The sequence below is a fragment of the Symphalangus syndactylus genome, chromosome 2, assembly GCF_028878055.3.
Source record: "Symphalangus syndactylus isolate Jambi chromosome 2, NHGRI_mSymSyn1-v2.1_pri, whole genome shotgun sequence".
Lineage (NCBI taxonomy): Eukaryota > Metazoa > Chordata > Mammalia > Primates > Hylobatidae > Symphalangus > Symphalangus syndactylus.
The window spans coordinates 77,488,769-77,503,971 of NC_072424.2; the positions used below are offsets into that span (position 1 = coordinate 77,488,769).

Sequence of the window (15,203 nt, forward strand, 5' to 3'; positions counted from 1 at the left end):
GGGCAGTGTTCGCAGCCCTCAGAGGCGCAATTGGAGGCTTCCGAGCAAAAATCAGTGGCAGCCCCCTCAGAAAGTGACCTGGGCATAGTGTGGCTGCACGGTCCCAGAGGCCGCAGTGTGTGGCCCTCCAGACCTTTCAAGCGGCTCTTCTCTGCCTCGGCAGCCATGTATACACAGGCCCTGGAGTTGGCCCGAGGCCAGCCATCCATGTGTCCTCTCACGGTCTGACTTGAGATGCTTAGACTTGAAACCTTTGTCCTGGCCTGGATTTTCCCATTAGGCAAACAACCAGTTTTGGAGCTTCCAGAATGCATGCACTCTACAGATTGTTGTTACAAACCGAAGTGAACCGCGGAGAGGAAGCAAAGTGTTTGTTTGTATCCATCATTCCCATTTTACAGACTAGCAGGCTGAGCCTCCGAAGCAATCCACTAAAGGTTCCCCGAGTCTTGAGTGGGAGAGCACAGGGTGACTGATTCTGAGTGTCCTGGACCTGCCCAGTGTGGTGAACATAGGTTTCGAGTGAGGGGCACCACACGCAGCTTCTTTGAAGACCCTCCTCAGATAAACTGCTGAGTTGCAGGTGTCGCCACCTTGCGTCCTGCCACCCTTGCTAACCACAATCGCTCCAGCACCTGCAGCCGACAAAGCCTCGAGGAGAAGCTAGCATGGGTGCTGCTGAGGGCCCTCCGCCCTGTTGTGCAGTGGTTGGGCCTCTGGCGCTAGGCTTGGAAATACACCACCACTCAGGCCTCTCTTGGAAGAACTGCATCGGGCTCGGGTGCTGGCTTCATAGGATTTGGGGAGCTGTGCCCAGAACAAGCAGCACGCGGCAGGTGCCGGCAGGAGTCACAAATATCTGATGAACTTGATTACTAGGCTACTATTTATGAAAATAAATGTCCTCACGCTAATTGGAGGCTTCCCTAAAAGAAAACGGGGAGCTCTCCGGTTTAACTCTGAAGTACAACGTCTTGTTAGTTCACAAAGTAGATGTAAGAAAGAGTTATCCCAAACGCCCACCTCGCCCCTCTTCTCTACAACCTTTAACAGATTGCGCTGATTTTCGTTTTTGTTTATTCTGGTTTTTTTTGTTCAATAGAAAAGTCCAGGTTGTTGGTTTTAGGGGAGCTAGTCCAAGGACCTCTTCCAGGGGACGTGATCAATAACCCACTTGTAGAACTTCTTCCTCTTCAACCCTGGGCCGCGGACCAGGGCCCAGGATCCCCATTCGAAACTATTGGTTCTGGGGCTGTTTCCCATTCTCCAGAGAAAGTGCAGGCCGGGGGTGTGCCCGAGAAAAGTGATGAACAGTTGACCTCGCCTTCTCAACTTGGTCTGGAGGCTTCATCACATTTTGGGACGAAATGGGACAGAAGTGAGAAAGCGGTTCTAAATAGACGACTGGCCTGAACCCAATCCCCTGAAATGGTAATATGGTCTTTATTTAAAAAGTGTAGGTATTTTCTGGTGTTTTCCCATCAAGTACCTGCCTAATTTCTGTATGGCACACGCCAGAAATCAATAGAAGTTAACAAGTCCTCCAAACAGTCTCCATCTCTTTGTTTAATCTCCTTTACAATAAAGCCAAGGGGAGAGAATTAAAAATCTTTGAAGTAGACCAAGGCTCAAAGGAATCAGCCAAGTAGACTTAAAGTAGTCACTTATTTCCCAAAACTGGTTTGTCGGGGAACAATAAAAGGAAGTAAAATTTATGGAGAAATTATACAGTGGATTTGTCACTTAAAATATCGTAACTGTCTCGAGGACAATACCCCATGCTGAGGATTAATGGTCCCGCCAGACCTTTGATTCACCAGTGCCTTTTCTTCGCCCTTGACAAATTGGATTTTTAGGAATGGGAAGGTCGCCTGGACCATTGTGTGCTAGCCATTCAGAGGCCTCGATTATGCAGGGGGCTGAGGGAACCACTCCATGTGACCCTCTCGGGTGGGACTCTGCAACTGCTTCGCAGCGCAACTCTCTCACCAAACTCCGCGCCCTTGCGCTCGCGGTGCCAAAAGGCTCCCGCCCCGATTGAAAAGGCGCAGTGCATGCCCGCTCGCGTCACTCCGCCGGCGGAGGACGCACGTCGGGGAGCGGCTCCCTGGCTAGCGCGCAGCTCCAGCTCTGTCACTTGCGCCCTTCCAAGGACCTGGAGCACCCGAGGGCCTGCCTGGCGGCGGCGGCAACAATGCACGGAGCCGCCAGAGCTCCAGCCACCAGCGTGAGTGCCGACTGCTGCATCCCGGCCGGCTTGCGCCTCGGACCGGTGCCTGGTACCTTCAAGCTGGGCAAGTACCTGTCAGACCGCAGGGAACCCGGGCCGAAGAAAAAGGTATTGACCATTCAGACCTCTGCCCACTGCCGTTCGCCTTTCGGTGCCCTAACCCCGGAAAGGGGTAGGAGAAAAAGTGGAGGAAGCAAGTGATTGAGTCGTTACCTGCTAATTCTGCCGGGTGGAAGGGGACTCCTATTTTTCTGAGCAAGTAGCCTCTTTAACTGTGAGAGCTGGACGGGGTCGGGCTGAGAGGAGAGGATGTGGCCGAGAGGCGACAGCCCTGGGTGGGGTGCACTGAGCGCTGTAGGCGCCGGGACCATTCGCAGCTTATGTTTTCCTCTGCGCTCTCGGGTCTCCTCAGTCAGAAGCCAGAAGGCCACCCCCGCACGCTGTCCGCAGCTCTCTCTGCAAAAGCACCCTCTTTCTGGGGGCTCAGGGCATCGAGACCCTTTCTTCCCTTCTGCCCTTCAATATGTTAATTTGAGGCCTAATTTCGCCTTAAAATAATTTAAATTTTTTCCCGAAAAAAAAAAAAAATCTTTGGGAGGCTCTCAGTTCCTAGAACCTCCTCAGATATTTTTTTTCCCCCTTGCTGATGTCGGCTTGTGGGTTTGGGGCATATGGAGAGAGGATAAGCAAGGTACTGGCTCTGACGCGGGCTCCAAGGGCGAGGGGCGCCCATCCGCGCGGGGCACTGGGTCAGAGCGCCTGCAGCGGGGCTCTGAGAGTCCAGAGTCCCAACTGGGAGGCGCCAGGGCCAAATCACTAGCTTTGTCTCCCGCACCCCAAACACCGTCGCGACCCCTGACCAGAGAGACTTAAAGCACTCGCCCGCTTTGGGGGCGTCCCAGGAGCCAAAGGTCGACAAACAGCGACCGGGAAATGAAGTCAGAAGTCTGGGGTAGAAGGAAGGACTTTGGCTTCCTTAGCTTTAGCTTGCCTTGCTTGGAGCTTTCTAGTAAGAAAAAGCTCCGGTGTCCAGCCAGCGGGACTTGCACCTTGCTCCTCCTGCAATCACGCCGCCCCACTACAGTCTAAAGCAGGGTTTGGTGCCCACAGCGCATTCCTCTTTAAACGCGTTTTAATTGCTTTTAAATGGCCTGCCAGCTGCGGGCAAGTTTTCCCCGCTTGGGCTTTGTTCCGAGACTAGCTGCAGGGCTCACAGGCACCTAGGTGCGATGCACACAGAATAGAGGAGGCATAAGATAATGTGTTTGTTTGTTTGTTTGTTTGTCGGTGGGGGGGACGCTCTGGGCCCTGGGACTGACCTAGAAATGTCTCTACCGTGATGTGAGGGCTGCTCTCAGAACTGCAAATGGGAGAGCTGGGGTAGGGTGTGGGGGACAACTTGGTACGAGATGTGCCTAAGCACTCAGGGAGGATGTTCTCAACACCCATCCCCCCTCCCCGTCTTGCCAAGGTGGGGCGCAGGGAAGTGGGAGTACTGTTAGCATAGGTAGACTTTCCTCTTTCTCCCTCCGCCAGGTAAGGTCCTAAGGAATTCTCCTCCTCCCAGTAGCGCATAGTGGTCTGGCCAAACCAGAAACAACCACTTTCCTGTGTTGGGTGGGGGTGGAGGATAAACTTTCTGTCTGGGTTGTGGGCCTGGCCAAGGTGCGGGGGAGAACGACCACTACTTGTGTTGCAGGTGCGCATGGTGAGAGGGGAGCTGGTGGACGAGTCGGGGGGCTCCCCTCTGGAGTGGATAGGGTTAATCCGGGCAGCCAGAAACTCCCAGGAACAGACTCTGGAAGCTATTGCAGACTTACCCGGAGGACAGGTACTGCGGGCTTCTCTCCACATCCCCCACTCCCCACCGCCAATTCAGTCTACCTAACGGTCCCTGCGGTGGCCAAAAATATTAAGAGCAAAGTGCTTTTAGCTAGACGTCTCATGTAAACGTTTCGACAACCCTATAAGGTAGCTACTATTGTTTTTCCGTTTGAAGGATGAGGGAAGTGAGGTTCAGAGAGCTCCAGTAGCTTCTCCAGGGTCACACAGCATCAGAATCGGGATTTGAACCTTTCTTCTCAGTTGCTTTTTGACCGATTACCCAGGAAATGACATTGAACTGTTCTATTCCTTGCGTCCCAGATCTTCTACCGAGCATTGCGAGACGTCCAGCCAGGGGAGGAGCTGACAGTGTGGTATTCTAACTCCTTGGCTCAGTGGTTCGACATCCCCACCACGGCGACTCCGACTCACGACGAGAAAGGTACCCACTCCAAAAGCGTGGATGGGCAAGAGTCCAGCCCTCCTCCTCCTGTCTTGAAGCGAGTCCCTAGACATAGCTCGACCTATGTAAAATGGAATTCACATTCCCTGTATTTCAAGGCAAAGAGGAGAGAGGTCGCCGCTACCTCCTTAAAATCAATCATAAACGATAACAGTGATAGTAGTAATCTGGCTCACAATGGCAGGGGAAAAGGCAGGCTCTATGAACTTAATGGGGTCATCCTTTTTCTGTTGCATATTCAAAGAGACCATTATTTACTCAATTAAAATAAAAAAAAATTAGGCGCGGTAGCTCACACCTGTAATCCTAGCACTTTGGGAGGCCGAGGTAGGAGGATCAGTTGAGGCTAGGAGTTCGAGACCAGCCTGGGCAACATAGTGAGACCTCTGTCTCTGCAACAAAAAAATAATTAGCCAGGTGTGGTGGCACATGCCTGTAGTCTTAGCTACTTAGGATGCTGAGGCAAGAGGATCACTTGAGCCCAGGAGGTCAAGGCTCCAGTGAGCCGTAATGTTACCACTGCATGCCAGCCTGGGTGATAAGTGAGACCCTGTCTCAAAATAAATAAATAAATAAATAATAAAAAAGGAGCCTTAAGTTGTTGTTACAGTAATTACACCATGAGTTCCACAGAGTATAACTCAAACCTGGAATGCTTTTACAAAGTCCATGGACATTTCTTCTCCACTGGCTTTCCAGGACAGCAGTGCATTTCTACAGCATTTTAGAAGTATTACGGTACTTACAGCTGGTCAGTTGGCAGGTACTGAGACCCTTCCATTTAAGTGGCATTTATTCATTTCCCCTTGCCTACTTAAATTGGATCTGGGATGTATCCCAGTTTCTTCTCAGATTTATTTGATCCCTTCAAAGCCAAGAGCGGATTTATGCAAATTAAGGTGCAGTAACTAAACAGAAAAACATTTTTAAACGTTGAACATTGAAGAACACTTCCTGTGGAAAGAAGTCTAGGAGGTGCTAGAATAGTTAAGGTCTTGGAGACTTCCTTTTCACACACAAAGCTTCCATGGCTTTTTTTCCTTGACAATTGTCTGTAATTTCTCCTAAAGACACATTTATTATTTAACATCAAAATAATGAATGCTGTGAAATATTCTAACACGCTGTCTTCCTGAATTGCCTGCTCAATCTCATCCCTTTAGAAATAGGTTTAGGGAAATTAATACAAGAATGTGAATTAGGAAACACTTCATGAATAACACAGAATGAAGTTTATTCAAAACAATGAGTCACTGTACTTTAAAGTATCATCGTCCTCTGTAAGTTAATTCTGTTTATTTTTTATGTACAGTATTCAAATTATCCTGACAGTTTGTTCCTTGAATCACATTATATTACATTCTGTTGTCAACTTCTTCCAGTAAAAAGAGAAGTATAATAAAAGCCGCATAGCGGAGAACTCTCAAATCTGCCACTATAGAATTTGACGGGCCACTAACCTTTAGGAGCCAGCCATTTCTACACAGAACACCCTTCCTTAGGTAGTCCCAAATAGTACAAAAGCAACTGGAATAGTGGTCCTTGTGTTTTCCTTTCAGCCAATTGAGCTTATAAACATCATATGGTAACAGATGTCAAAATAAACACCATGTTTTTTTTTTTCTGGAGGTGAGAAGGCATGGGTGATTTTGAACCCTGACTTCCCCAGCTTGGAGAAGTTTGAACTCTTGACCACCTTAGAGTTACATGAAGAGGAGGCAGTCACTTGTTAAATGTGTTTGATACTCTTGGCATGATTTGGATCTCAGAGTCTGGAGAACATGTCAGTTGGTTAGGATAACTGAAAAAAAGTATACATTAAACGTATGCTGCTTAAAGCTTGGAAAGAGGAAGAAATAAATAGGGATGGCTGCTATTCTCCTAATACTAGCTAACTTCAGTGGGTTTCAATTTCATAGTAAGATGGAGGAAAATACTGCCCCTTCATTTTAAGAAAAAAGCTTATGTGGCTTTGCAGTGAGCTGAGTCATTCTGCGGCAGACTGTGAAAACTCCCTCTTTCAAAAGGGGTGATGAGAGAAAGAAAGGCTCTGAAGTTAGAAGGAAGGTTATTTAAGACAACATACCCACCAAGAGAACCCAGGAGGTCTATTCTCTCTTTTTTTCAAGATTTATTTTACATGAATGTTCAGTACAAGGTAACAGAACATTGAAATGGTTTTATCTAAGACTTCTATAAACAATTAGGATACAGTGTCATAGGCAAATACTCCTCTCTCCATTTTTCTTTTTGCTCTCCTTGGACTCAGTTGGAATGCAGTGCTTATCACTTGAGTTTTCACAGGCCTTACGGGGTAGGGGTGGGAGCTACTTGTGTTATGCAAACCCAGAAGTTAATATACATAAAGGGAAGAAGATCTGGAATTCTTCCCTATTGTTATTTCTGTAGTAATATTTCAGAAGTTTGAGCTGCTTGTATATGCAGAGGGAGAATTTAACTTTCCTGTTAAATTTTATGAGACTGATGTATATTTTGGATATTTCCTTGCAGTTCAACTTCTTTCTCACAGACATCTTTCCCTTCAGTATTATCAATCAACCACATTTTAAAAGAAACCCAACTGCAAGATCGTTTCTCTCTACAGCAGTAATATGACCCTTTTAAGTGGAAATTAACTTCTAGTATGTGATCAGAATGTCTCATATGTGTGTCTCTTGATTGTGTTCACAAACTCGGGCAAAATGAAAAAACTAATGCTAATAATACTAAACACAAAAAAAGATTTGACACCAAACACGTATATAGTGCCTGGTAGAGAATTCTGCACTTATTAAAAGCTGAGTATCTACATTTATTTATCGATCTATATCATTTATATATATTCATATAATAAAAAACTAATATATTTTCTCCAAAGACTTTACTAAGCTTGGATTTGTGCAGCTATCTAGGAGTTAATTAATTACCAAGTGGCAGACAAGACAATGCAACATCATCCTTCTTAGATTATCATCATCCTTTTTAGAGTATCAGGGCATAAGAATTTTTTCTTTTCTCCCAGCAAATTAAATGGGGTTAAAGAGGAAATAAAGATACAAATAATTTTGAAGAATGGCAAATCATAGTTCCTATGTGGTCCTTCAGTTGGTCACGCTCCAGGAAAACCTCGGGCGAAGTGTTTAAGGCTGGAAGGGGGTGGAATGGGTGGGTAGGAGACACAAAAGACATCGTTCTATGAAAAGGAATGATTACATATGGCCTATACATACAGGATATTGTCTCGCCTGGTAATGAGGCGCTCACGACCATTAGATTGGTCTTTGTTCAGTTTATCCAAACTCCTTGACATACGCCACCTATTCTGCAAACGCCAACAGATGGGCCCAGGCACTGCACAGCCTCAACACTTGATTTAAAGCAACAGCTGCTCTTTGCTCTTACCCGGCCAGCCTGCCTAAGTGCGGCCCTTCCAACGAAGTTTTTGCTGGGATGGCCTGGAGGAGGTCTTCGTTGGAAAGGCCCCGTCACCTTTTTTGGCCTCTGAGTAGTCCCAGAGGATGGAGACACTGATAAGGATTGGCCATTTGGGGCTTTTCGGGGTCCTTGATACAGTAGGGCTACCGAACTTACATTTCACCCACTCCCCATACCGCTAGTCGAAACTTGGGCTTTCCCTTGGGTGCACTGGCGCTTTCTTTCTGTCTCGCTTGTTCGCCTCTCACCGGGTCGCTTTTCCATTCTTTCTTGCCCAGGGGAGGAGCGCTACATCTGCTGGTACTGCTGGAGGACGTTTAGATACCCCAACAGCCTTAAGGCACACCTGCGTTTCCACTGCGTGTTCAGCGGCGGTGGAGGCGGCGCCTTCCTGCACCACGAACACGCGGCTCGCCAAGGCGCCGTCCCAGCGGCTGATGGCCTCGGTCTCTCCCCAAAACCCCCGGCGCCCGATTTCGCCGCGCCTTCCCAGGCAGGAACTTTGCGACCCAACCCCCAGGGCCCGCCACCAGTTCAGGCCTGCGGTGCGCGGGAGGGCATCAAGCGCGAGGCCTCTTCCGCGCCCTCGGCCACCTCGCCGACCCCAGGCAAGTGGGGGCAGCCCAAGAAGGGCAAGGAGCAGCTGGACCGTGCCCTGGATATGAGCGGAGCCGCCCGAGGACAAGGGCACTTCTTCGGCATCGTGGGCGGCTCCTCGGCGGGGGTCGGCAGCCTGGCTTTCTACCCCGGCGTGCGCTCAGCTTTCAAGCCCGCGGGCCTAGCGAGGGCGGCGGCGGCCGCTCACGGCGACCCCTACCGGGAGGAGAGCAGCAGCAAGCAAGGGGCCGGCCTCGCTTTGGGTAGGCTGCTGGGCGGGGGCCGGGCGTGCGGGCGCCCCGGGAGCGGGGAGAACTCGGCGGCGGGCGGCGCGGGTCACCACCATCACCACCACGCGCACCACCACCACCATCCCAAGTGCCTGCTCGCGGGGGACCCGCTGCCGCCGCCGCCGCCGCCTGGCCTGCCCTGCTCTGGGGCCCTGCGCGGCTTGCCTGTGCTCTCCATCCCCCCGGAAGAGGCGTCCGCCTTCAAGCACGTGGAGCGCGCCCCGCCCGCAGCCGCCGCGCTGCCAGGAGCGCGTTATGCGCAGCTGCCCCCTGCGCCCGGGCTGCCTCTCGAGCGCTGCGCGCTGCCGCCCCTCGACACGGGCGGTCTCAAAGCCTATCCGGGTGGTGAGTGCAGCCACCTGCCCGCAGTCATGCCGGCCTTTACAGTCTACAACGGGGAGCTGCTCTACGGCTCACCGGCCACCACCGCTTATTACCCGCTCAAATTGCACTTCGGCGGGCTGCTGAAGTATCCGGAGTCCATCTCCTACTTCAGCGGGCCCGCAGCGGCCGCCCTAAGCCCCGCCGAGCTGGGCTCGCTGGCCAACATCGACCGAGAGATCGCCATGCACAATCAGCAGCTGTCCGAGATGGCTGCCGGGAAGGGTCGCAGACGCCTGGACTCGGGGACGTTGCCACCGGCCGTCGCGGCGGCGGGAGGCACCGGGGGCGGCGGCAGTGGAGGCAGCGGCGCAGGTAAGCCCAAGACCGGCCACTTGTGCCTCTACTGCGGCAAGCTGTACTCGCGCAAGTATGGGCTCAAGATCCACATGCGGACGCACACGGGCTACAAGCCACTCAAGTGCAAAGTCTGTCTGCGGCCCTTCGGCGACCCCAGCAATCTCAACAAGCACATCCGGCTGCACGCCGAGGGCAACACGCCCTACCGCTGCGAGTTCTGCGGCAAGGTACTTGTGCGCCGCCGGGACCTGGAGCGACATGTCAAGTCCCGCCACCCTGGCCAGAGTCTGCTTGCCAAAGCGGGCGACGGCCCGGGTGCCGAGCCCGGCTATCCCCCGGAGCCTGGGGATCCCAAGAGCGACGACAGCGACGTGGACGTCTGCTTCACAGACGACCAGAGCGACCCCGAGGCTGGGGGCGGCGGGGAGCGCGACTTGTAACGAGTCTTCCCGGGAAGGGGCGGGGCGAGGACAGAAAGGAGTCGAGGGTTTATTCTCGCCGAAGAGGAACTCCTGGTGGTGGGAAGAGTCACCCAATGGACAAAACCATTTTTGTTTTTGAGAGGGCGCCAGATTTGAAACAGTGAGCTGGGACTGAAACTCAGAGCAACAGTTCAGAGGTGGCGTAAATCTGGCCACCTGGACAGCTCGAGGGCGACCAGTACCTCCGCACCCCTGGCCTCTGGACTTCTTGGATGAGCTCACCCTGAACCGCCCAGGCGGTCTGCTCTTGGTGTTCAGAATCACATCAATGCGAACGTCACAGCGCCTTCGAGGGCGCAGATTTTAACTGCCACGTATTTCTAAGTTTTTCTGTGGAGGAAATTGTGCCTTTTGAAACGACGTTTTGTGTGTGTATTTTACATTAGCATTTCATTGCATAGGCAAAACACTAGTCTAATTGGGTAGATGTGACATCCATATACTGGTTTCCGTTTTATCTGTTCTCATGTCAAAGACTACGCCTTGCCCCATTGAGTATATAGTGGTAGCAGGTGTGCAAATTGGTCAAGTTGCGATTATTTATGACAGAATAATGATAAATGTAAAATATCTAAAGCATGAATCTAAGAGCACGCAATATATAATTGTAAAGAAAATATTCTATTTGGTAGAATACAGATGTGGTGTGTGTTGTTTTATAATGACTGCTGTACCGTGGATATAGTATTTTGGTTTTGGTTCCAGATTGTGCAATCTTTAAGAAGAATAAAGATACAAACGAGAGTTTGTTCACTTAGTGATTTCAGCAGATATTTTAAAGAAGTTTAATTTGAAAACAATTTGCGAGGAGACTGCATAATAAAATAAATAATTGGACACTTGAATACTTTGACTATTCATAAAATAATGTTAAGCAGTGTTGTATTATAACAGGGAAATATACCAGTTTCAATATGTGCGTTTCACAGGCTCCCAAACATCAGGCAAAACAATCGTTTCCTAAAACCATTGTTAATCATGCTGAATGTTTTCATGTTTACTGAAAGAAGTTCATGACCTTCAAGAAGAAAAACCCCACATATTGTCAAAAAGGAGTATGGAACTGTAGAATCACTATTTCTTGTTGTGTTCCATTTTGACAGAACTTTCCTTGGGAAGCAAAAAAGGAAACTTGCTCAGTGTCTTTTATGATTCATATATTTTATTATTAATTCAACAAATACTAAAGGAGGGTCTGTTTTGTTGGAAGTGCTGATCTATTTGCTTTACTCATAAGTTTCTTTTTCCCATGTACTTCTTCCAATGGTCTTCTGCTGTCAGTATTGGTCCCATCTTACAGAAAAGAAAGCGTACTCTTTAAGGTCACTGGGATGCCTATAATTAGAACAGCAAAATTAGAAGCAATGACTATATTTACTGGTTTTAAAAAAATGCTAGTTAATGGGCAGACATCATAAAGAATATAATTTTGTTGACTAAAATTGGAAAGCACCCATCTTCCTCCCCATATACACTCTGGGGAGGATTTCACTGTAGAAAGTGGAGGATCAGTTAACCCCTTAGCTAAGGGCAGGTACCTGAAGGGCCGATGTCTGCAGTACTTTTCAGAGATCAGTTTGAAGATTCTGGCGAGTCACCCCCAAGGGTCTGGATGTAACTCTGATAATTTAACTCAGTTAAAAATGCCCTTTATTTTCTGAATCCTGAATGATTTGCAAGTCTTCACCTTGTCTTCCTGTTGGCAACACTGCTTTAGTCACCTGGTGGCTGGCAGGAACATTTTCTGGCATATCACAGCAGGAGGGCATGGATAGGGGAGGGCATGTGATTCCTATTGGTGATGATCTGCAAGATTTCTTCTATGAGAAAATGTATGCTAGGAATTATAGGTTTTTAGTGTCAGCTGACCAGACAATGTTTCGCTTTGTAAAAGAAAGCTAACAGAGAAAGAGAGAGAGAGAAAGTATCAACATGTAAATATGGTGACAAAGATACTACCATTTATTGAGGACCTATACTGTGCCAGGTTCTTATGCTACTTGCAACTCTTTCCTTTCCATGGAGGAGGACCATCAGCTTGCCCCACCAGGTTCACAGTTCGTCACACAGAACTAGAAGTGAATTCAAGCATCTGCCTACTAAATTGGCTCCAAGAGCCCAGAGCTTCTTGCTGCCTGTTTAGTATTGTGGTCTTGCCCTTTGAAGCAATTATTGCTTCAAACCAAATCGACCACTATAGAAGAATATTGGAAAAGCTTTTCTGAAATCAGAGCATATGAATTCTCAAGGAAAGTGACAAAGGCTGCCCAGATTTGAAACATGGGAAACATTTTATCAGCTATAACAGTATTGCCCCCTTCTCCCGTTTTCTGGCTCAGTACCAACTCCTGTAACTTCTGAAAATAGCTCATAAAAATAAATTAAAAATAAGCTGGTGGCAGTGGCTCATGTCTGTAGTTTCAGCAACTCAGGAGGCTGAGGCAGAAGGCTAGCTTAAGCCCAGGAATTCAAGGCTGCGGTGTGCTATGATCATGCCTGTGAATAACTACTGCACTCCAGCCTGGGCAACATAGTGAGACCCCATCTCAAAAAATAAACCTAAAATTAGTTTGGTTAAAGGATATACATTTAGAATTTAATAAAACAAAGGACCCAATATTCTGTTTCCCCTTTGTGAATTGATATCTTCTAGACGTTGTTAAAATAGATTCCAATACAAAAAAATTGAACAAAGTGTCTCTTAATCAAAAGTCATGTGTAATTCTCCATAGGTTGCCTCAGATAACCCATATATTTGTTCATGTATGTGCATACTATCATACATAATGCCATTATTCGTTTTAATGACAAAGTCATATCAGTGATATACAATCAGGAACAATAACATTGTTTATTTTAAGTGCCTCAGTTGAATTAGTGTTTCTCAGATTATTTCTTTCTGTTTCCTATCCCCTTCTTTCTTCTCCCTGCCACCCACCATTCAACTCCTCTTATCTTGGTAACCACAACTAACTTTGAGGGTTATGCTAATGCCACTGGAAGTTTCTGGGATTCTAACTGAATATTTTGTACCAAATTTTTTTTTTAAAGATAGGAGGCGTATTCATTTTCTTTAGAAGTGAAAGACTCTAGATTGCTTGAACCTAGTTAGTTTGGGCATTAAACTGTTTTGTTAACCTAAATACCTCAGACAGACGTGGGTTCTAGTCCTGCCTCTGTCACTTAGTAGCTTTGCGTCTTGGGCCAGTTTCTCTATTGCCTCAATTTCCTCACTTGTAAAAATAGGGCGAAATAAGCAATAGGATAGTTGTGAACGTCGAATGAGTTAACGCAGGCCAGCAGCTTAGATCACACCTGACACATAGTGAGCTATCAAATGATACATATATTTTTAAAAAACGCTAAAATCTAGCAACTCTTTGTGTTTTCATTTTGAAGATATCGAGATAAGGGTTGACGGCCTTGTATAACACTAGCATCTTTTTGCAGAACACTCTCCTCTTGGTTCACTTCTAGCCCCCAACTCGCATCAGCTTCAGTAAATAAAGGCTTTCCATGCTTTTGCTAAGGAGAGACTTCTTCAGACCTCTTCCTTCTCAGGCCATCTTTCCATTTTAAGCTGAGACAAAGGTTCGAATAGTTTATAGCGGCCAGACAACGGTTCAAACAGTTCATGGAGGTCAATTGCGTGGTAAAAAGAATTCTCGTTTGTTTTCACTAATTTTTGAAAAGCTTGGCTGGGCATCGAGGGATGAGCTTAAGCAGAAGAACGCAGTGGAGGTGAGCGTGCGCGCATGTCTTCCTGAGCCGAGCATAAGCTGCAATTCCGCAGGACTCTACTCAGGGGAAAGTATATTTAACGTCTAGACTCTGAGGGAAGGACGGGAGTGGCTAGAACTACCGTTTGGCGGAGTTAAGGAGCAGTGACGACACTGCTGGTGGGGTTCCAGAGCCGAGAGGGCGGTGATTGGTTGAGCCTGGTTACTCCGAGCGCTCCCATTGGTGCATTCCTTGGAGCCAGGGTTGCTATTGGTGGCGAGCTGGCCGCGGCGAAAGAACCCCGGGCCGGCCGCTTGGGCTAGTGCGGCGGCGGCCAGGCGGAGCCGGAGGTGAGAGTGCGAGCAGCATCCTGTGGCGCGGCGCTCCCTGGACTGACAGCCTCGCGCTCCCTGGACTCAGAGTCTCTCGCTCCCTGGGAACAGGGGTTTCTGGGGTCTAGTAGGGGCAGGGGTGCGGGAGTCTCGCCGCGTTTAGGTGGACAGTCCAGGAGTCCTGCTGGAGAGGAGGACCCGGGAAGACCCGCGATGCCGGCAGGAGGACGGGAAAGTTTCAGGCTTAACTGGTCCTTGTGGAAACCGCCCGACCCCGCTGTGGAGGGGAGATGCGGCACCCGCGCGGTGCGCTCTCGCCATCTGCCGCCTTCCCAACGGGAAGAGGGAAGAGGCGCCGGCGCCGTCGCGAGGTCAAGCGTGACCCTTGGCCACCCAGGTGTGAGTTGTGAAGAGGAGGACTCAACAGACGGCTGGGCCAACGTGTTTAGTTCCAGAAGGAGCGTGGCTCTCGCTCTGGGCTCGGCGACCTCCCTACTTTTTTCATCTTTTGATGAAAGGAGGGCTTCTGTCATCTGCGACTGTAGTTTAATTCAAATTAAGCTGTTGTACCACAGACAACTTGTTAATGCCTTTAGCTTGCAAACCCTCCAGAGTCCTTCAAAAGGGGACCGAAAGTGGGTGGACTATACGTATGCATGTAACCCCTCTGAAGACACTACCTTTATTTTAAGTACATTTTAATTATTTAAAGTTTGACGTTTCATGTAAATGGCCAATAAAGACGAAATCATGAGTTCATTAAAGAATATAAAAGTCATAGATTTTTTGGTAATTTGAGTTAAACAGATTAAAAGAAATGTTTTCGAGTGAGGAAACTATTAAAAATTAAATAAATATCCAAACATCATGAGCGTTCTCTACTTTTTTTCTATCCGTATATACTTTTGCATAATTTGATATTGCAGGAAATGGCTGCAAATACAAATATTCTATTCTTAATGCTGGTAGTGCAGCAGTTTTCCTGGGAGTTACTTTAAGTAGAGAATGACTTTCATGGCAAGTTGTATTTTAGTGGGAGACACTTAAATCTAGTGATTTGAGTAGAAAGCCTTAGGTGGAAATGTCTTATGTGACAGGAGATATAGTGAAGATAGATGCAATAGCAGATGGCTTTACATAAGAACATAG

General features: G+C 48.3%; 1 protein-coding gene across 1 annotated transcript; it reads left to right on the forward strand.

Annotated features, from left to right (window-relative positions):
• The first annotated feature begins 1,992 nt into the window (after positions 1 to 1,992).
• Positions 1,993 to 10,746, forward strand: PRDM13 (PR/SET domain 13). The gene is made up of 4 exons (XM_055243442.2): positions 1,993 to 2,338; positions 3,930 to 4,061; positions 4,376 to 4,496; positions 8,231 to 10,746. Exons 1-4 carry the CDS (start codon positions 2,195 to 2,197, stop codon positions 9,958 to 9,960), a joined length of 2,127 nt encoding a protein of 708 aa, XP_055099417.2. The 5' UTR covers positions 1,993 to 2,194; the 3' UTR covers positions 9,961 to 10,746.
• Positions 10,747 to 15,203: the final 4,457 nt, after the last annotated feature.